This window comes from Thunnus albacares, chromosome 21 (genome assembly GCF_914725855.1).
Source record: "Thunnus albacares chromosome 21, fThuAlb1.1, whole genome shotgun sequence".
Taxonomy (NCBI): Eukaryota; Metazoa; Chordata; class Actinopteri; order Scombriformes; family Scombridae; genus Thunnus; species Thunnus albacares.
In genome coordinates, this window is record NC_058126.1 from 14,295,363 (window position 1) to 14,318,435 (window position 23,073).

General features: G+C 42.5%; 1 protein-coding gene across 4 annotated transcripts in view; it reads right to left on the minus strand.

Moving 5' to 3' along the window:
• ncoa2 (nuclear receptor coactivator 2) overlaps positions 1-23,073 on the minus strand; it is a 62,805-nt gene that overhangs the window by 11,521 nt on the left and 28,211 nt on the right. For all 4 annotated transcript variants that reach the window (XM_044339386.1, XM_044339388.1, XM_044339384.1 and 1 more), the window contains exons 4-10: positions 18,912-19,015; positions 14,367-14,544; positions 11,646-11,834; positions 9,169-9,270; positions 7,716-7,856; positions 7,265-7,412; positions 5,316-6,675 (exon numbers count right to left, since the gene is read on the minus strand). In XM_044339386.1, the coding sequence (XP_044195321.1) occupies positions 5,316-6,675; positions 7,265-7,412; positions 7,716-7,856; positions 9,169-9,270; positions 11,646-11,834; positions 14,367-14,544; positions 18,912-19,015 (2,222 nt within the window). The remainder of the gene's footprint in view (positions 1-5,315; positions 6,676-7,264; positions 7,413-7,715; positions 7,857-9,168; positions 9,271-11,645; positions 11,835-14,366; positions 14,545-18,911; positions 19,016-23,073) is intronic.

Consider the following 23,073-nt stretch of genomic DNA (forward strand, 5'->3'; position numbering starts at 1 on the left):
CACAACAACACTTGCATGAGGAGTCTTTATCTGGGAGATGAGAACAGCAGGCTTGGCCTTGTTTATAATACAGCAGTAACCCCGGGATAAAATGGACCACTTTACATCAAATCTAGGCCACACTTCACTTTGACTTGGCTTATCAGACTCACATACTACTCCTTGCTTTCACACACATTGATGTTTTCAGATGTCATATTAATATGGCATTATTAAGTATATGCTTAAAAGTATATGGCTACCTAAAAAGTAAATGTATGGCTAAATGACACTGTCTTCTGCTGAATAACATGAAAGAGCAGCAGGAGGTGGCAGGAGTGTGGTCAGTGCCAGAGTTTGAACTGCTCTCTGCCCCCCTACTGTAAACAGCTGTAGCGAGTCTGCCCAATACAGCCCAAGGCTACAATCATATACAGCTGGGCTTTGGACTATCTGGACAGTTTTTGTTTGGCTTTTCACACAACTATCTTAAACAAAGACAAGGCCATGCTGGGATCTGGTTTCACTTGCGGAACTTAAGATTTGAAAGAACTATGAAAGATGAATCTCTTTAACTGTTTTTTTTTTGTTTTGGTTTAAGACACTGGCCCTGTCTCCTGTGTATTTCTCCTCTCTGACATACAGTAGTGGACAAAAAAAGACACATCTTATTAAATAATGGAGTCAAACACAACACCAAACCCACTAAAAACACAACTAAACACGAAATACTTAATAAAGTATCAGAGTCCATGAACACCACCCTGCCAAAATATTATAACTTTAATATAACAAAAATCAGCATTTATTAGAGTGTTACTGCACTGACTAAATGACAAAACAATGAAGGTTAACATCAACATCATAGTGCCAATGAGAGCCCTAAGGGACTGAAAGTAAATAAGTTGCAATGGCTGTAATTGGCCACCAGAGTGCAGCACACCTGGAATCACTGACAACTGGTCGTGACTTACTGTACAGCAGGAAAACAGCACACCAGCTCTGTATCAATGTTTTACTTCAATGTTGGAGATGATGACATGTATCTGTTAGGTATGTTAATGCTTCTAAAGATAAAAAGGATGCCAACAATGCCTCAGAGAGAGGTTATCTAAGGTACCTGGCAATTTGTGTAAACCTTTTGCTCCTCAACCTTTGAAGATCCTGTTTAAAAAACACTAGCCACTGCAGATCACTCTAAGCAGCAGACAAGCATACAGGATATATGGGAGAGCTAGAGAGAGTAGCAGTGAGGAGTGGGGGGGTGGGGTGGGGGGGTGGCGGTGGCGGTGGGAGAGAGAGAGAGAAAAGCCCTAATGAGGTCAGGAATGATGTAATGCTGCTGTACGCTCTCAGTTTGCCCACTTCCTCCTCCTCTCCATTTCTCTCTCCTCCCACTTTCTATTCTCTGGACTTCTCTAGTTGCTTTTACCCTTAATGGGTCCTATTTCTATCAATCCCTGTTACTCTCCTCTTTCAATGCATGTCAGTGCATGTAATGCAATCCACGTCGCTGCATCTCAGGGAAGTGTACTGCATTTGGGTAAAACTGCAAGGGATTGTAAGGCCAAATGACCATTATAAAGTATTATGTCTAAAGCCATGTCTTGTTTGCAGATCATAATTTAATATCCTCATGTCAGAACTGTACTCACAGTGGAAGAGCAGCTAAGGACACATATAATGATAAAACAAAACATAACTCATAAAACTCAAGCAATAGGAGCAGTCAGATTTCATGTACTTTCAACTGAAGAAATTCAATTGTTTATAGTGACACAATTAACAACGCATCATCTCATGTTTCATACAAAGGGGACTTGCTCCAGAGACAGTTGCATGCTTAGGAACAGCAGAGGCTGATTTCTCACAGCAGGATGGCAACGAGGCCCTGCCAAATGTGTATAATTTCTGACAATTTGACTTGAATCCATCTGAGACTCAACTTAAACCAATCACATCTGTAAAAGAATGGCGCTGTTGGCTGATACACTTTCAAATCCCACATTCATTTCAAATATATCCATTTCACGTATACGCTCTGATGTCGATGTGGAATTTAGGGCAGTAAGACCAACATGTCTTTCTGACCTACCCGTGCCATTTGGCAGGAAAGGGAACTGAGAAACAGGGTGGATAAAGCAGAAGTGCCACTGTCAAGTAAGGCAAAAAAGAAAAGTCCTTTCAGGCCACAATCATTTTGGCCTGTTGTTGGCTAAAAATAAAACAATTTCACAAAAAACACTGCAAAAATCTACTCTCTCTTTGAAACAGCTGAAATGGAAAATTTCGAAGTCACAAGGATGACTGCAATATTATTTGCAATACTGATGTACTTCAATATTTGAAGGTTCTATGTTGGGAGTGTTACTAGTCAGCACTTTCTGTTTTTGTTCATGGTTTTTATGATGAGATGAATCATATTACATAATTTTATATTACGTGTTAACATTTCTTTGTTCTCTGACTGATATTTAAGAGCTTTGGACTACAAAAAACTACCATAAAACATGGGAGTTAATCATAGAAAATCAACTTATGTTGCTCATTCTGCTCTGATAAAGGCATCTACTCAATACATTCAATACATTTCTGCTGAACTGTGGAAACACTCCCCCTCCAATGTCTTTCAGGACACCAAAGGCAAAAAGGCTCATCCGTTTCTGAAAACCTTACACATATACAAAGACCCATGTAACGTCTGATAAAGTAGGTATATTTGCCTGTGAGTGAGCATCCATGAAGATGACTGAGGCCAGCAGAAACCACTAGAGGATCATTAAAACATCATATCAGCCTGTATCAGGTGTATTAATACAACCATTATTTTGTTTTCTTAACCTACTTGCTCATATTTAGGGTCATAGAGGGGCTATGGCTATTGTGACCTACATCTGTCATAGTTTTTTTAAAAGAAATACTCAATACTGAGATGAGCTGCAGTCATTTCACATGCCAAAGCAATGAACAGCTGACGCTACCACAGTGTGTGTCATGTTCTTTTCTACAACATTCCTGATAATTATTTGCTCACTTGGAGAACATATGTTTCAGGGTCGTAATACAATGAAGAATACAGAAAAACGGAAACACGCAGTGACCTAATTACATGCAGCAAAATATGAATGCTGCTGCGGTGCAAGCAGGTTTTTATTAAGCCTCAGCAGACAGTGTGTTTACATGACACAGTGCACACAAACACACACCTATAAAACACACAGATAATCCTGCCTCCCATAGGCCCATGGGACTAGTCTGCTGCACCATACCTATAGTTCCTTCAGCCATCAGCTAAGCAACTACTACTGAGCTCTGCTCTGATTTCTCATTTAGCTCTGCTCAAGCCATCAATAATTCAGCCCTCAAACAATCATGAGGAGGAGAGCGGCAGAGGCAGAGGGCGATGGCGAGAGAACAGTGGGTGAGGTTAGCTGAAAAGAAGGGATGAGTGGACTTTTTAACTAGTACAGTCAGCTTTCACACATGGCCAAGCAGCCATTCACCAGTAAGGAACAGAAACCCACTCACACGTGTAATGGCTCTAATGAAGTCATAAATTAGTCCTTATCTGACAAAGGAAACCACACTTTGTGAAATCTGTTAAACTGGAATCAACCATCGCAATCACTGCTTGAAGCCACAAGTCCTTTAATCTCTATGTAGATGTAAAAACCCAAAATAATGGCATTGTTATTATTGACAGAAGGACAGAAATTATTTTCAATATCATTAGGGTTAGTTCACTGGCCAATTACAGAAAAAAAACCTTTACTAGACATCTCTGTTTCTCTCAATTTCTATTTCACTCTATTGTTTCTTTTATGTTGCTTGTTCTACAAACACACCACTCCCTCTCCCCTCTATCTCCATGGTAGCAGGGAGGACATGCAGGAGCATATGGCTCATCATTTTCACTCAGCCTGCCGAGGCTGGGCTCTCCTGGGGGTATCTACACCTCTCTCATCTCTCCTCCTTTGTTCAGTTCAACAACAGCTCTTATTATCCATCCAATCACCTTTTCCTCTTCTTCACATGTACTCAAGTGGCCGAGCACATACTGTACATATACAGACATTCTGTACCGCTGCCACTCAGTCTGCATGCTAAACACAGTGCAGACAACAAATGTGCCACAAAGAAGGAAGGAGACTATAAGAAAGTGACAAGGATGGTTCTTACACATACCCTCTATGACACTGGTTACACCCATGTTGGCGGGCATTTTCGAACGGGTCAATCTGCACCTTATCTGACCTGCTTTTAAGACCCTCCTCCATATAAAACATGCATTTCTACAAAAACGTGACTTTTGTTTATGTTATTGACATTTAAACAGCATGTATGTGACCTAGACTCTCTGACTGGTCTGAGTTAAGGGAGGTAATTAAGGAAATGGAGACAACAAAGCGTGCAAGAGCATTCATGTAATCTTGTGTAATTCTATGTAATTCTGTGGTTTAGCAGTGATGTGTGTGATAGAACTAAAGTCACAGACCTGAGTCTTCAACATGTGTTTAGTAGAGCGTGTCATACACAGGTTTCCTGTATGAAAGGTTATGCCTCTTATGAAACACCGCTTTTCTTTCCTGCATTAGAGAATCAGCAAGTTGGGTTTATAAAAACACTGCCTTTCTGAAAACTCCAATAAGTTTCACCAGCAACACTCTCCTCTGCTCACTCCCTCTTACTCTTTTTCTCCCCTTCTCTCTTTCAGCGCCAGGCATGACCCGAGCTCAGTGCCAAACCTGAGGATTCTGGCCAAATGCAACCAGGATCAAATGGCTGGAGAACCACAGGGGCTCCTTCCAAATGTCACAGTTGTTTGAAGCTGGTGGACAGCTTCCCTCAGCTTGTGCTGCCAACACACAGGCAGTGAAAGGACCAGATGTGTTTATATGTGTGAATGAAAAAAACATGCATGACGTCTTAAGTGTAGATGACAAAACTGTAAATATGAATGTATATGGTGCAAATGCTGTCTGACCTCTACACTGCCTGACCGTTTGTGAGTTTAGCTGTAGTACTGTATGTGGACATGGGACTTGGAGGAGCCAACATCTGCTACCTAACCCAGATTAACACTCAGACTGAAAGAGGAGGCAAGTGGAGCAGAACAGGGCAACAACGATTTGGTTTTTGCAATGGGCTACAGAGAAGGAGGTTACAAAATCAGTTTTAGGGCAGCTCTAGTTCTTTCATCATTTCAAAGATGGAACATGCAGTAAACAGGCTAGTTTTCACACTATACTAAAAAGGGAGCAGAACTGTTTTTAAGGTTTAATAGCTGTCTTTAAGGTACACACAACTAAGAGTCAAGCTTTCTTGTAAAAACTGACCTGTTCAGCCCGGTCATATCCTGCGTCTTGTTTCTCTGCTTTGACAAGAGGGTGTTTGCCCCCTTCAACCTTCACCTCCCCAGGCTCCAGCTTAGGGACCTTGTCCTTCAGTCCAGTGTCATCCTTATCCAGTAGGTAGCGGAGCAGGGCATTGTCCTTCTTTTTGGGGCTCAAGGGCTCCTGCTTAGGGGTCATTTCTGTCCCAGAAGCTGTACTACCAGCACCCTGGTTTGGGTCTTGACCGAGCTCTTTGCCTGTGGCTTCTGCAGTGAGTTTGGCCAGGTCTACAGGGGACGTACTGTTCTGAAGCAGTTGGTGGAGGATCTTGTGTTTTTCTTTAAGGGATGTGGCATGAGTGTTCCCTCCTGCGTGGCCACCCCGGACCCCTGCCCCAGCCTGGTCCTTGCCTTCACCTCCTCCACCAGGGGACAGGGGTGTCTCCAAAGGCTCTGGCTTGGTGGTGAGCAGTTGCAGTAGCTTGGTGTGGCCCTTGTTGTCATGAAGACGGTTGTGAGCGTCGTGGCCCTCAAGGGCCCCATCCCTCTCCTCCTTGGTCTCAGCTAGGCTGCTTTCTGTCTGGCCCTGTGAGTGCCCCTGACCCACCTCTGTGTGAGGGCCAAATGAGTCTCCTGTACCACCAGTGGCACCACTGCTTCCTCCAAGTTTCGACATTAAATGAGTGTTTACCCCTGACCCTTGTGTGACCCCAGCTGGGGAGCCTATCTTCCGGTCCGGAGAGCCAAGTGTGTGTGCATGAGGGGGCCCATGCCCGTGTCCTACACCGTGGCACTCGCTAAGAGCCTGCAGAGCTGACAGAGAACTGCTAGTGTAGCTGTTACCATGGGTGCTAGTCGTGGTACTACTACCTGCACCACCAGGCCCTCCAGCACATATCCCCACCGGGGAGGGCGAGTGCAAGCCTCCTGCTACACGAGGGCTGCCTGCTCCCCCAGGACTCCCACGGTGCCTGGGGGACAGCATAGAGTTCTGTTGAGGTGGATGGGGTCCACCGGCCGGGCTGGGGCTGGCACGAGATGGGCTGTTCATTCTCCAGTTTGGGCCCTGCTGGGGTGGTTGCATGCCCCCAGTGTGGTTGTGTGGTGGGGGACAGCCATAACGGTAGCTCTGCATGTGGCCCCCCATTGCTGCTGGTTCTCTGGGGCCAGCAGGGCCTGGAGGGGAGAAAGGCGTGCTGTTGCTGCTGATGGTAGTGTCTTGGCCCTGAGGTCCTGATCCTGGCAAACTGCCTGGGGTTGGAGGAGTCATGGAGGGAGTGGATGAGTTCATTGGTTTGGGAGCCATCCCTGTGGCCTGATTGCCAGGACCCATGTCCTGGCCCATTCCACATACTGTCTGCTCCCTAGAGGTGAAACAAAAGAACAGATTTCAACACTTTTCATTACTAAGCATTTTTTTCAGAATTGAAAAATAAAGTGTTCAGCCACTGCAACATCTTTTTATGAATAAATGTAACACTATTTATAAAAAAGGTGATTTTATTGCCAATTTTTTTCTTTTTTTCCCCTTTCAAATATGTTTTATTACATCAATTTTTATGCAATATACAACCAACATAAAATCACTTTTTTTCAAAAATAAATTTTCAGCAAGCACTACAATTTAAATCCTGTTAACCTCTAATATATTGGCAGAAGACTAAGTAATGATTGGGCAAATATAGCCCAAACTATTGGCACAGCTAGATACCAAAAGAGGAAGTTGGGAAAACCTGTTATTTTGTCTTATTTGGGTGGACTAACTTTCATGGTGAACATCTTCTGAGACCCAGGCCACTGGCAAGCATGACTTTCCATATTATCCCATCCAGACAGAATGCATTAAGCCATCAGGTCGTGCTGCAGGGCACCAGCAGGCTAAAACATGTAAGGAAGTTCATGCTGCAGATTTGTGTCTGTCTTTTTGACATAGGTGTAGGTAGTGAGACATACCTCTGTAGAATGTGCAGGGACATGTAGAGCTGGGGTTCATTGGTGGCAGGTGAGCGCACCAGTTTGCTCTTGGTGTGGGCTGACACGATGGTTCCATCAGAAAGGGAGAAACGGTAGATGGGGCTGAACGCTTGGCCATGGCGGAGCACTAAGGACACATATGAACTTACATCAGTACAGGTAGGGGCATACACAGAACGTTTTTTGCTTTGATGATTGATTTGTATACATGTAATTAAAATCTCACTGTTTTCAGTTTCTTTTTGTAACTGCATTAAAACTGCTATTGGATTGAGGGTCTTAAAGCAGCAGGAACCCCTTTCAAGGCTATTGCACACCAATTGAAACATGGTCAAATCATCATTTTATACTCATGCAGTCATCTGACAATATCAGATAGACTAAAAACCAATAACTACATACAATAGTCATTGCAGTTTAGTGACATTACCTTCCTGCTGGTGTCTCTTGGCAAAAGACATCTCTCCGTCGTTTTGTAGGTGAAACCTCTGGATGCAGCGCCTCACCAGATCCTCCCAACCTGGCTTCATGGACGCCCGCAGCAGACTGGTATCCAGGGACGTTATCTTACCTTAACAAAGCAATCACAGGGGAACGGATTAAGGAAGCCTTAGTCAGACACGGAGGTAGGGATTTCTATACAAATGTACAAAATCCACACCAAATGAGTTGATGGAGATTTAATGTATCTCTTCAAGATAAATTCTAGAGCAGATGCTTGCTGACTAGAAGATGCTCTCCACTTGGCCACTTTGTTGCACAACAACTCTGTGGCTAGATATTGGTTGAAAAAAAGCAATGATATACTCATCACTCATTTGATTCCAACTTGTCAAAAGCTTTGGCTAGACATTTCTGCTGTTAGGATTTTAGAAACTCAACACAACAGGTAGAAGGATTCATTTCATAAGTCACCAGGGCAGCTCAGGCTCAACTATCTTTAGAGCTCAACAAATACAAACATGCTACGTCTGTAAACACACTCACTCATAGCAGTTTAACAGTTGTCCCTCACTGGGTTGCAATCTAAATGGAGGCAGTGATGCATTTAAAGGACTGACAAGCCGACTGCTGTGTGAATGACAGCTGTAGGGACTGAGTAACAACTTGTCATACAGATATTCGTAGCGGGAGCCTTCTGTACCTGTATCCAACAAGCTCTCATGGACACAAGCAGATTACAGAGACAATATCTTTTCTTTAAAAAAGTTTTTCTAAAAATGATGAAGAGAAAATTATAACTTAAATCCTGAATGTGAAAATTATTATATTTATTTTATCCTGAATTGTGCCGACCTAATATACAAGCATATGACTCTACAGCAGGGTGGGTGGGGAACTACAGTAAATTACTATATGTCAGCGGGTAACTATGTGTGCATTTGTGTGTTTATGTCTGTGCGTGCATGCCACACACAAATGGTACAAGCACATCAAAGACCAGGCGAAAGACAGACAACTGTCTGCATGTCTGCGTCAGTGTTCAGACGGGTACTTTACCTCCCAGAGCGCAGACGGAGGTGGGAAGCAGGTTCCACTAATGTGTTCAATCCTAAAGGGCCTTTATCAAGGATATAATAATCTTTAAATACCTAACATGTAGCATGAGGTGATTTATGGGCTGGTGACATGAGTTGGGGCACTATATTACTTTTCAGCAAAGCAGGGATGAGCTTTATTCAAACAGTTGTACATGCGAAACTGCTCTGCCAAACCGGTAGTAGGGGAGTCATAATCTAAAGTGGTCTAAATTACCCTTTAATGGACAGTATTTGTCTGAGAAAATTTTGTTTAGTCTGTGGGAGAAAGAAAAATCTAATTTTCTGTAAATTGTCTATGTGATATTAGTTTTAAACTCTGGCCTGTGTGACTGATTAGCGTACCTTGTAGGTCCTGGCGTGTGGTGAAGCTCTCATGTGTCGGAAGCATGGGTCTTTCCTTCATGGGCACCCTGCGAGCCACGCAGATCAGGCACGACTGAAAGTCTAAATGAGAGAGATAAAGAGAGGGAGAAGAAAGCAAACAGAGGAGAGGACAGAGAGAATGCATGGAGGAAAGAAAAGATGAGGTAGAGCATGTAACAAAGAGGACAGGGCAAAGACAGAAGAGATGAAGGGGGATGGGAAAGGGAGAAAAAGGGGAGGATGGGGCGTAAATGATAGAGACAGAGGGAGGGAAAGAAAATGAAATGCATGTTATTCCCAGGCAGCATAATTAATACAGTTATTAATGAGCATGGGGATCAGGGCTCCGCTCCTTTCATGAGGAGGAGCAGCTATCGCTGGCAAGGGAAATGATGAAGTGTGACCTTTGAAGGTGTGTGTGTGTATGAGTGTGAATGCATGCATGTGTATGTGCGCTTGTGTGAGTGTGTCTCCAGCTGGTCTCACCTACAGTGCCATCTCACACTGATGACACCTCCCCCTGGCTCAACATTAAAGATGGCCATCGCTTAATCATGACAGTTGTCTCTAACGCGCACACAGATGACACCGCCAAGTCCAGGTCTGGGGTGACCCCAAAAAGTCTGCCATCTAACTTTCCTGTGCCAGTAATACCCATAATCCCACACATGTTTCTAGCAAAGAAAAGCATGCCAGGGCTAACACACACACACACACACACACACACACACACACACACACACACACACACACACACACACACATTCCTCATTTTGACTTGTAAACAGAGACTCTTGGGTGGTCCGGCCCTTAGATCTGTGAATCTCTCTCAATTTTCTCTCTCTGTCTCGCTCTCTCTCATTCCTTCCTTCCTTCCTTCCTTTGTCTCTGGCTGGACACACACACACACACACACACACACAAACAGACACACACACAAACACACCTCTGGCCTGAGTCCTAGTTGGTCTATTTGCCAAGGTATGGCTGGCAAGCAGCTGGTGCACAAAGCAAGCCAGAGAGGGGAAAAGACAGGTTGAGACAATACTTGGAGTGAAACATTTGCATTTTCACTTATTGTTTTAATTAACTACTGAGTTATAGTTTGGCAGTGGGAAATTATGGCTGCTTATCAAAATCATTCAGTAAATAGGATTAAGGTAATTAGGATGTATAATATTCCAATTGTTTTGGGACCATTATGGAAGCACAGATAATTTTGGGATTAAGGAAAGTCATTTGTGATGGAAATTTACTCAAACTATTGGATCTTAAGTTCCTGTTCGCAGCCATGAAAGAGCCCGGTGACCTCTCCGTGCCTGAACGCTGAAAGGAAATCAGAAACAACACGCAATTTTCTTCATCTCCCTGTAAAGGCCACAAACACAGCTTCTTTCCTTCTCTGCTTCAATAACTTTAAATACATAGTCAAAGTGTTGATATTCTGTTGGTTGATTGGTTCAGTGATGCAATGCCCCATGATTAAAACAGAGACATACTTTCCTTGGAGTCATAGGCCCACGTTTGTGAGGAATGTACATGAATTATAGATAAGCTTTAATGACAGCAGCCCAGCCTCTCGTCTCCCTTGTGTCACTTAACTTTTCATGGATGTAAGTTGAGTGGCAGCAGTACAGCTCCTGATTGGTGCCTTGTGCCCCTTTTCCCCATACACAGCACGTTGTAAAGCTAAATCTCAGTGATCTATTCATAATAAATCTAAATGTAAATGGCTGCAACTCGGATTAATATTTAACACCATTTTCCATTCTGCAGCAGTCATGTTCTGATGTTTCTAAGACCCAAGCAAGCCTCTCAACTCTGTTTTAAAGTCCAAATAAAAAAAAGTTTCTGAGCTACTGCATGACCAAGCAACTCTGCTGTCTGACGTCTTCTCTACACTGTTTAAGAGGACTATGAAATTTTACTGCTGCAATCAGCACGCTGTTACATAAAGCAGAGACGCTTACAAATTTGTTGTCGGTCTGCTTTTGAGTTCTCCCCAGTTTCAATATGGCTTTTTAAAGTATACAACAGTGTTGAAAGATAATTTTAAGGCAATTCTCTCTAAAGCAATCTTTCTTCAGGCACAATAGTTTGTCTTTTGTTTGTCATGAGCTGATTTTATAGTTCTACTAATGACTTTTATGACACACTAATTTGAAAATGCTCAAATTTTTATCAAATTCTTAACATTTTTTAATTTACTTAGTCCCATTCAATTCTAAAGTTTTATAATTTAAGAGTATTTACAGCGGCTTAAATGTAACCAAGCATAAATATAACAGGAATTGAGGCAATTCATAAGGCTTTTAACAGTCCTCAACACTGATCCTGTCCAAGGATTTTTTTTTTTTTTTTTTTTTTTTTACAGGATCACTATGAGCACCATCCTTCACTTCTCCATCCACTTTCTTTTTCCCCACAACATCTCCCCTCCTCCTCTCCTTCCTTACCGTCTCCTTCCTCCTTGATGGACTTGGGCTCCGAAACGGCGAAACACTGCATGGTCTCGTATTTCTGCTGCTGAGGCTCGTGCTCGTGTGGCTCGTCCTGGCTCTCGCTGTGGGGGTTGACCAGCATACGGCAGTTGAATGTGTGACTGTTCCTCCTCGGACCCTCGCTGGACCATGGGACACCGTTCACTATAGGGGGGGTGGGGGGGTGTAAGAGAGATTTATAATGCGGCCTCTTGTGGATTTTATTTGACAAATTTAACTGCAGCGAAAACTGAACGACAAAGAAGGGGAAATCGGGAGCTGCGACGAGCGAGCCAAGAGAGGCTACCACACTGCAAGTGAAAGACATAATGAGAGCAAGACAGAGAGAATGAAGGCGGAAAAAAGTGTAAAAGGGAGAGAGCAGTTGCTGGGTAGAGATCAGTCATAATGAGCAGTTGGAACCCTGAGCCCTGTGCCATCTATCCACAGCCATGCATCACAGCCAGGCCTCCATATGCATGTCCTCTAAAACATCATTGCCAATCTTTCTTCTTCTCTCCAACACTTACACAGGCGCGAGCGAATGTACACACATGTGCAAGCGGACATGTGCATGCACATACACACGCAAAAAAAACAAACAAACAAACAAAAAAAAAAGAAGGAAGAAAAGAAGACATGTACAGTCACACTCTCAACTCCTTTCACTCTAGCAAACTCCCATCACACTCCATCTGGTTTGTGATCTCATTCAGTGCATTGATAATCTCCCAGTATCTGGGACACAGCCCACTGATCGTTTCCAGGGTACTCCGCTCTGTGCTGCTCTCCCACCCAGATGGCTGGGCACTCAGACCTCAATCCGAAGCACCAGGAGAGAAGAGGAGAGGAAAGGGAGAAGGGACTTAGAGAGAGCTCCTGATGGGGTGCGCTGACATACATTACAACCACCTCTTGCACGGAGGAGATGGAGAGGTTGATGTCGAATAGAGGTGGTTATGAGAGAAGTTAAAGAAGAGGGAGGGGGGAGGAAGGGGTAAATTGGAAGAGAGAAAGAAAATAAATGGCCTGTTTTTTTTATGAGATGAGCAATGCTACGATAAAGACAATGATTTTCAGGGGGGCTATGAAATGGGAGAGCGGGAAATGAAATTGGGAACTTGGTGAGGGTGTGTGTGGAGAGAGAACAGAACACACAAAGTGAAGAGAAGGGGAAGGAAGGGCATGAGATGAGAATATAGGAAGGGAGCGATGCTGCTGACGGGAGAGAAGCCGAAAAAGGAAGTTAATTAGCTGAAAAAAGGGACGGAGGAGGAAGAGAAGAGCAAGAAGGAATGTCTGGGCTGAGCATCAGCGAGAGAGAAAACGGAGACCCTATAGGTTTTACGCAACCCTGTATGTAAAGCTTACATAACAATTTGTATTGGCCAGCTTTCCCACATCCTGTCTGCAGCAGATGAATGGAAAACATTTTGGCGTTTTAATGAAACTGACACCACTTTCAAGTAGCCACCTACAACATACCTATCTGAACAGGGAGAGGAAAACAGGTGAGGGAGTTAAGAGACAGAGGTAGCACATATTGTAATGAGACCAGTCAAAACCTAGTACATGGCTGGGCCGTGTATGGGTGTGCAAAATTGTGGCCTATTTGTTACAGGGATAGTCAGCGGTAGTGTCTATAATGTGAATTCCTGGATACTAAATGTTCATCTGGAGGCTGCGGTGGAAATTATAAATGAGAGGTTTGACAGCATCGGGAGGCTCATCTCCGCCCAGTTACTGCGGTTACAGCGAGCGCACCTACGCTAAACTGATATAACAGCCTGCACGAGTCTCATGTTTTAACTGCAAGACTCAGATTTTAATGCCGTTGTTCATCGTTTGTGATGTGAAACCGTCAGAAGTAATAAAAAGTTTGTGTCCTGGTATTTGGTTCAGTTGTTAATCCAAATGAAGCGCGGAACGTCTCTCTTGCTGGCTGCTGACAGCGCTGCCAGCTGGAGAGTCGATCACACTGGGTGGTAGAGGAGGAGACGGCGGAGATGCTGGTATGCGTCTGTTTAAACGGGAGTTTAACTGACTTCTCTGCATTTAACACCAGAGCTGGGAGCTCGGAGCAGAAAACACCGTCGCTCTGCATTGCGCTGTTCTCTGTTTCCATCACAGTTATGTATTTAGGTCATTTAGAGACAAGACTGTAGAAGTTTGCAGCCTGTCATGTTGTCACACATATCAGTAAATCTCAGTAAAATACAGACTTCTCTTATCCAATGTGAGTGCACTGCACAAAACAGATCCCCGGGTAATACTAGTCCCATGTGAATAGGGTTATGAGTGGAAACGCTGTAAACCACCCCTGATGATGTAATAGAAAACTGTTTGCACTGGTTCATTTTAAAAGAGCGACAGCCAATGGGAAAAGTCTATCACTCGGCCAGCTGACCAATGGTGTAACTTCATCACTCACGGACAACCGCATGCATAGGGCTGACCCTGCTGTTGCGGTCCAGCCAAAAAACATGAGATGAGGCGAGGGTGTAAACCAGTGCCTGCTCAGTTATGCGCAGAGTGGGAGTGATGCAACACAAAGGACATACATGCAGAGTCGGGCAAAAAAAAAAAAAAAAAGGAGAGACATGCAACACAAGTGACACAGCGAGACAGAAAGTGACAGGTACGAAAAGCCAGAGAACAAAGTGAAATGCTGGCAGGGAAAATAAGCTTGAGGCTAACCGAGGGATTTGGGCAGCAGGTTCTTGATGAACTCAGCATGATCCCCGACATGCAGCACGCTGTAGACGCTCGTGTTCATCAGCTCCTCCTGGTTGTAATGTAGGTACTGGGTCACATTCTCAGACACGAACACGATGTTGCCCTCCATGTTTACCACAAAGAAGAAGCCGTCCAGGGCCTGCAGGGGAGAAAGAAAGAAAAAAAATGAGTTGAGTACCTAACAGTCAAAATTGACATTTTCACACTGATTGAGAAAAGTCTTTGAAATCTCTGACAGTGGAATGGGAGCATAAGTATGTAAGTAAAGATATGTTTGACTATGTGTGTTTTTCACTTACACTGGCTCCTAACCAGCTACTATGACTAAGCTGAGTGGGTTATTAAAAGTCTAGTCTTACCCTGAAATGGTTGTTTCCCCACAGATTATTGGGTTTGCTGTTGTTCACATCAGACACCATAAGAACCATTTGGTTCATGAACAGAGATTTTCCAGCACTTTGTAAATAGCCAACATGTCAGTTTTGGATCTAGAGAAAGGCTGCAGACTTCTGTTGCATGTGTATACCTTGTCTGTAGCCAAAAGTACTAAATTAGAAAAATGTAGGACAAAAATATTCAATCAGTTGTTAAATAATTCCCTGGTTTCCTTACTGTTAGTTCATTATCTTATAGTATCGTGCTACTTGTGTCTGCTGTGCCTGAGTTGGGGCTACTGAGTATCAGCTAACATGCACATACCGTACTGAAATTTCAGCACAGGTCTTATCAAGTTGTGCACTATGCATTACACAACTACATTGTGTCTAAATAGAGGTGATTAGTACTCTGTGTGCTGGGCACATCCATCACTCCTGCAGATGCTCAACATCAGTTTGGCTGATGGAAAGCAGGATAAAAGCATGTGCCTGCAGAAACTGGAGGATGTGAAGGAGGAGGAACACTTAATTGAAAGAATACAGCCCCAGGTCAGCCATTACATACAAGATGGTGTCAATTAGGCCATCAAATCACCCGCAGCTGTTAAAAGGGAATTCTGGTGGTTGTAAAGCTGTAAAATCTGGTGTCAAGATAAGAGACAAGAGACTGCTGCCAAGGTGTCTGCTCCTAACCTCTGCTGTAAGAATAATTACCTCAACACTACACACACTCCTTTAACCTCAAGTTACAATTGATGTTTTTATAACAACTTGTATGATCCTATAGGTATCAAAACAGTTTTCATCTATAAACTGACTATGAACCTAATACACTGGGATACATTTTGGGGTGTCGCAAGCGCATACATCCCAGGTTACACATGGTCACATTGAGATGGAAGTTCTACCTCGCCTGTATTAACACAGCATGAGCTGAAAATAGACTTAAGGAGATCTCATCTGTCACTGCATGAAGCAGAGCTGTTCCAAAATGCAACATGGTTGTGCAAGTCCACCCTGTGTGAAGAAAGGCCATGTACTGGACAAGTAGGGCAAACAGAAACAGAGCAAACACGCTCTACTGCCAACTCTTGCCTTCTTCCAGACACTCTTACATAATTCTGTTAGCCAATACCTTAATTTACAGAGCACTGATTAAATATACACTGTGAAGATGACTAACACCATTACACATGAATATACTCTAAACAAATACATCCTTTTCCATTTTGCACCTAGTTTATTGTCTTAAGAGATGACTCTAAAATGTTTAACCTCCCACTGCAATATACAGCAGGTAGTAAACTGGCTGTAGTGTCAAGAGTAGACATAGTCGAGCTAGGCGGTCACCTTGGGTGGCACCAACAGGAAGGGAGCCAAAGAGGAGGAAAAAATGTTTTGTAATTAATTTCAAACACCCAAAATATATTTCCAAATCTGTCCTACTCATGCCTATGTGAGCATCACATCCTCTGTGGAATACAATACAAAATAATGTAGGACACTACTGAATGTTACAGAAAACCATCAAAGGAAAGCTTTGAGGCAGGTTATATTTTCTTAATGTAGAGCTTTTCAGCTGACACACAAATCTTAATTGCTGTTTTAATTTTAATACAGGCCTACTGCAGGCTAAGTCAACCTATGTCAATAGAATTAAAATCAATAATGGATCATAAAACGTGACCAGGACTTTAACAAATGACAAACGTCAGATACAGATCCTCATTTGTTGAGGAGTCAAAGACACTCCTCCAAAGGTAATCAGTAACCTGGATAAAGGATACAAGTAATGAGGCTTCTTATGTTCCATATCACATCCTTAATATGATTATAACCAGGATAAGACTTTTAACAGGGACAGTAGCATGTAAACATACTCATTGTGTTGTTCCCATGTGTTGTTTATTACATGAAACAGATTAGAGGTTGACTGAAGTTGAATTAAACAAAATTATAATTAAAGGTTGTGCAAACTTTCAGTGTGACATGACTATCTTCATATAAACATTTCAAAAAGGTCTCTTGTAGGCTGAGTATGGAACCTTAATTTTGATACCAAATGAAATGTAAGTTTGTCTATATAGCACCTTTCAAGACCTGGGGCCATATTCACAGAACATCCTAGAGCTAAAAGTAACTCCTGACTGGCCGAGTTAGGAGAAGCTCCTAAAATAAGGGGTGTGTCTGTCCTAACTTAAGGATTCCTAAAGCTTTGTGAGTAACATTTTAGCAGTAAAAGTAGCTCCTAAGGCTGAGAGAAGTTAGAGGAAGTCCACAGGATTCCTCACTAGTTACTAAGACGTGCTCCAAATCAGTCAGCTGCTGAAGATAATGAGCCTTGTTGCGTCTGTGTTTTGGAAACAATAACAACATTATAAAATACATTTAGATGGCAGTCAAGTTGGTAAGGATCCCATAAAACCAGAGACAATGGTTTGCACAACATAATTTGTAGGACTGATTAACAAGTGTACATTAATTAATCAATAGCTAGGCAATAGCTAGATTACAGTAAGTTGACCTCATAAAAACAGATTTGCTCAATCAACTGTAAAACTATCACAAGATCAACATGTAGGTGGTGTTTGATGCCAGATGCAAGTCAATAATTTACTTTATTTCAGGTATGAAATCTTTGACACAGTTTATAAAATGTATAAAATATTGAAATCCATCCATCAATCTAGCCTTCCTTTAATTTTACGTAATTTATTTATATTTTTATTAATGTTTTAAAAGGTTTGTTAAGTCTTATTTTATGAAACCTAATTGATTAATTTTATTTACTGTTACTTTATTAAATGCAGTTGTATTTTGTTTAATTGAATCATTTGATTTAAGTTGATTAAATGTAATTGTTTGATTTTATTTAATTCAATTATTCGATTGGCATTGATTTTTTTAAATCTAAATTATTATTCAACTTCAATTTATTTTTTATTTGTTCCTTATGCTCCTGTATATTGGTTGTTTTATTTCATATTCATTTCATTGACACAGAATGGTCCATCTGTCAACCAACCACTGTGGACAAACTGGACATAGTGATAAAGTTCATTCATGAAACATGATGTCACCCATAGCAGCAGGGGGGAACGAGCATATTGAACAAGTATTATTTTGTTAAAGTCAGGTACGGTATTAGCACGCAAACTGAACATTTCCTAAAAGATACTCAGCCTAGTCTCATGTGTCTGAATGATTCTCTAACGATGTTATTGTACTCCACTACAACAACCATACGGAGCAGTCTACCAGGAATGCAAACTATATGCTACAACATGTGACAGAACAAGGCTTGCTCCCAGAAGGTTAAAACAACAGCTCTCTGATGTTTTTTTTTACGGCCCTCTCAGTCCCTGCGCTTGCATGACAGTGGGCAGCCGAGAGCCTTGGAGGAGGGTCACGGGGCGCGTGGGTGCATTTCCTGCCGACAGCCATTCTTCTCAGAGCATCCTCTAATGAGCCTGGGCTGGCGGACGGGGACATGGCTAGAGCACAGCGGGTGTGAATGGCTGATCTCTGTGTTTTGGGGCTGCTGACAGATGGGAAAGCATGCAGGCAGTACTGGGCTATATTTAGCCGCAAGTTAGTATGTCGATTCAGTGACGCTGGACCAGGAGAGCTATAAATATTCCATGACAGGACAGATCTAGAGGCGAATGAAAAGAAGATGGGAGGGAGGGAGAAAAGTGAATTGAACAAGTAAGAGAGAGAAAGGGAGGGAGTGTGAGGACAGGCTCAATGGAGTGATTCATTCAGCAGGCTGTTGCTTTCTTTCCCATTATACGTAAGCACTTCAGTGGCCCTCCGCGGGACAACGAGGCCATTGCTCTGCTTGGTGATTTACAGCCAATCTGGGGCAGATACAAGATGCTGGCAGCTTTTACTCTGCACAGCTACACTTAAACACAACCACTACTGGCCCATTTGTGATTGTTCTCTGTGGATAGCACTCTTCATTATATACCAATCATGATTTAAAGAGTGGAGTATATCCTATACAAGTGTTAGTATGAGTGTTCAGTGTGGGGTGCTTCAGTTTGAGTGTTCAGTGTGTGGTATTTTCTTCTCAACTATGGCACTCTGAATAGGCATCACATTCAAGAGAAGGATCTGCACTCACCTCCAGCATCATTGGTCCCAAGGCATCTTTGTCAATCACACTTTGGCCTGTTGATGAGACATCAGCCTTCTGTACCTCCTCCTCATTTGCTGCTGCAGCTTTCTCTGTTGAAAAGTAAATGGCAGAAGTTTAAAAAGGGGGGAGAAAAACAATCCAAACCTGCACTAATTGCCTATGGTTCACTTCAGCTTCGTGGAAAGACTAGAAAAAACAGGAAAAACAATTTTTGCCCTGAAACTGACCCACACAGGTCACTTGTTGTGTTGACAAGACATTTAACAAGTATCTTTCCAGGTTACAAAGCAAACACATTTTGTCCCTTTTGTCAAAACATGTTGCCATGGCTCAAACCCAAGCACTGAGCAATGAGCAGAGTGAAAGGTTGTTGTAAATGAGTGTGTTGGAGCACGCAGCTGCCACGCTGGTGGCAGCCACTGGATGGATTGCATTGTCATGTGCAAAAAAAAAAGGCTATTATGGAAACACCGACAGTGTGTAAACAACTCATGTTCCAAAAAGAGTAGCAAGTTGTTACTATGTGGTCAAGCAGCAAAGGCAGACCGCAGAACCTTTTACAAAAAACAAACACCACAACAACAACCCCCTCCCCTCCCAAAAAAAACCAAAACAACTGAACATAAACTTTGCCTTCAATTTAATTCCTGTAAATTTGAAAATAATTGAGTTTATTATCTACTTATTAGATTAAGTAAAAGAATAACCTGGACAATTAAGTTTCAATTTCAGGTAAATGAAGACAAAACAACTTCTTGTCATTAAAAAAGTGAAAGATAGTATCAAATTGATTTCTGAAATAAATCTAGAAAATACATTGCTTTACAATTCAATTTTACTGCTGGGAAAAACAACAACTTCCCTACTCTTAGGCAGGGTTAGACTTCTTTTTCATTTCCTTTCCTTTCTAAAATAACTTGGCTGGCAATGTCTCCTTGTGAGCCCATACTCCAATTGGATATCCAAGTACGGATATAAATAATATGACTTGCTTCACAGTGAGGTACTTATAACTGGAAGAGGACAAAACAACATCAACATAATTTGACAGTGACACACTGATGTTTAAAAAGGAAATATAGCGCCATTGAATACACTGTATAATAAACAGCCACAAATCTTTTAATGCCAAGATTACGTGATTGGTTTACTTAAAAGTGAAAATCTGGAGTATGCTGTGAGCTCTATCCTCTACCTGGTGCTCTGCATTTGTCCATGTGAGTGATTGGGTTAATAACCATGCAGAGCAGCCTTATGTTCAGAGTGTAGGCTGCCCTACTTTTGGAGATGATGATGAGAGGCGGAATATGAGTGGGCTGTTGGGGGGGGACACGTTAAACTGTCACACCACGCCAAGAAGAGGGTTGACCATATGGTGAGAAAATGTTGGTGAAAAGCAAACAAAATCATGTCCTTCCTTTTTTTGGGTGTAGATATTTGAAAGCTGACACGAATGCAGGTCCCCCCCCCTTTCTGTAGGCTTGTGCAACACCACACACACCCACATTCATCTCTTTCAGCATTAATGATGTGTGCATCAGCAGGACCTCTCCAGGCCCAGCGGGGCTCAGTATACCAGCACAGCTGCCTTGGGTACAGACCCATCACTCAGTGTCAGTACGGCCCTCATTGGCTCTCCGTCCGTCTGCAGAACTGTGCCACAGACAGAGGGAGGAACCGACTACTTATGAGGGCTGGGTCTGGTAATTGCTACATAATCCATTACTCTTCTTTTCTCTTTTGTCTTATATTTTATATTTTTACATTTTACACATATGTATTCATGCCAATGAGAATAATCAATATACTGAACTATGCTGTAGCTGCAGCTCTGCAGCTATATTTCAGCCTACAGCCAATGGGAGCTAGGCTTAACTGTGTTGGCAAGAAACAAGCAGTTAAGAGTGTAAAGGAAGCTGTAAAACTCTTGGCTATGCCATTATTTTATAGTCACTATAAAGATATCATCACTCAACATATTGTCTATTAAAGGGGATGTATTATACTCATTTCCAGCTCTATATTTTTATTCTGGAACACCACTCATTTATCTTATACTGGCCCTTTTTGCAGCCCCTCAGTTCAGCCTCTGTCTTTTAACAGGCAGTTTTAGCTCCTGTCTCTTTAAGGCCTCCCTATCGATGAGCCTAATCTATTCTGATTGGCCATCTCTCCAGAAGCCTGCTGAGGAGCAGCCGTATCAGAGTCGTGTTAAGTTACCATTGATGCAAACCCAACATTTCCTGCTTTACTGCTTCAAATTAAAAGCCTTTAAATGTTCCTCACCAAATCAGCAAAGATTTGATGGTGGCACTAAAAAACAGTTGACACAAGATATGGAGATATTTGGAGCTATTTGAAATAACGCAGGGAGGAATAGTACAAGCAGAAACAGCCACAGTGATAATGTTTGATGAAGAGCTGCAGACGACCAGCACACCTCCGAAGGGTAAACAACTTATTTTACCTTGCTGTGCTGTGCAATGGAAAAACACTCACAGCGCGCCAGCTTGACTCAAGTCATGGCTCGGCATGACTCCCCCCAGAAACAATGGAAAAACGCCATAATGTTAGCAGAGCAGAGAAGTGAACTCGTGCACTGTGCGAGGAGGAGCAGATGACCATATAAAGAAATCTGTCACGAGCTGACATCGGCTTGAGCTTAAAGTGGAAAAACCGCTAGACAATTACCAGGTTGGACCCCCTTTTGCCTTCAGAACTGCCTTAATTCTTCATGGCATAAATTCAACAAGGTGCAGTAAGGTGTTCCTCAGAGATTTTGGTCCACATTGACATGATAGTATCGTGGAGCTGCACATTTGTTGGCTGCACATCCATGATGTGAATCTCCTGTTCCACCACATCCCAAAGGTGCTCTAATGGATTGAGATCTGGTGACTGTGGAGGCCATTTGAGCACAGTGAAACCATTGTCATGTTCAAGAAACCAGTTTGAGATGATGTGAGCTTTGTGACATGGTGTGTTACCCTGCTGGAAGTAGCCGTTAGAAGACTGGTAATATGTGGTCAGAAAGGGATGGACACGGTCAGCAACAATACTGTAGGCTGTGGCATTTAAACGATGCTCAATTGGTAATAAGGGGCCCAAAGTCTGCCAAGAAAATATCCCCCACACCATTACACCACCAGCCAGAACCGTTGATACAAGGCAGGATGGATCCATGCTTTCATGTTGTTTACGCCAAATTCTGACCCAACCATCTGAATGTCACAGCAGAAATCAAGACTCATCAGACCAGGCAATGTTTTTCCAATCTTCTGTTGTCCATTTTCTGTAAACTCTATAGATGGTTGTGAGTAGATCAGCAGTTTCTGAAATATTCAAACCAGTCCATCTGGCACCAACAACTATGCCACAAATCACTTAAATCACCTTTCTTCCCCATTCTGACGCTTGGTTTGAACTTCAGCAGATCGTCTTGACCATGTCTTCATGCCTAAATGCATTGAGTTGCTGCTATGTGATTGGCTGGTTAGATATTTGCATTAATGAGTAGTTGAAAAGGTGAACCTAATAAAGTGGCCGGTGGTTGTATGTTTTAAATAGCCATTAGCCTACATTTAAACAGCAATAAAAAACAATCACTATAACAAATGTCTTATTAAAAGTAGTCGGCAGAATGTTTATTTAATGCAGCCATGTGGGCAGCCTGCAGCTGCAAGTCCGCCACCACCTCCACCTGCCGCGGTGTCCCTGAGCCTGCCTCTCGCCAGGGCTGGGGAAAAGTTAAACCTCCTACTGATCAATTACATGTTTAACCGTCGAGCACCGGGCTGATCTGTTTCTTTCACTATGCCAATGATGTACTGTAAACTGTAAGACTTTGCTGTTGCTGGAGAGTGTGCCGGTTTTGACTCTCATGTCATGCTTAGTCACATGACCAAACACTCAGTGAATCTTTTAATGTGTTAACAATAGAGGCAAAAACCAAATGTTTGCATAATATAAGTTTGTATTTAAGTTGTCTTGGCAACATACTATAGGTCACGCAATACTAGGCTATTTAATATGCTATTAATTAATCAATTCATTTATTTGGCAATCGGCATATGCCAGCTAACGTAAACCCTAGACACCAATCAGTCACGTTAGTGTAATTAAATTCATTCCATAATGTCACCATATA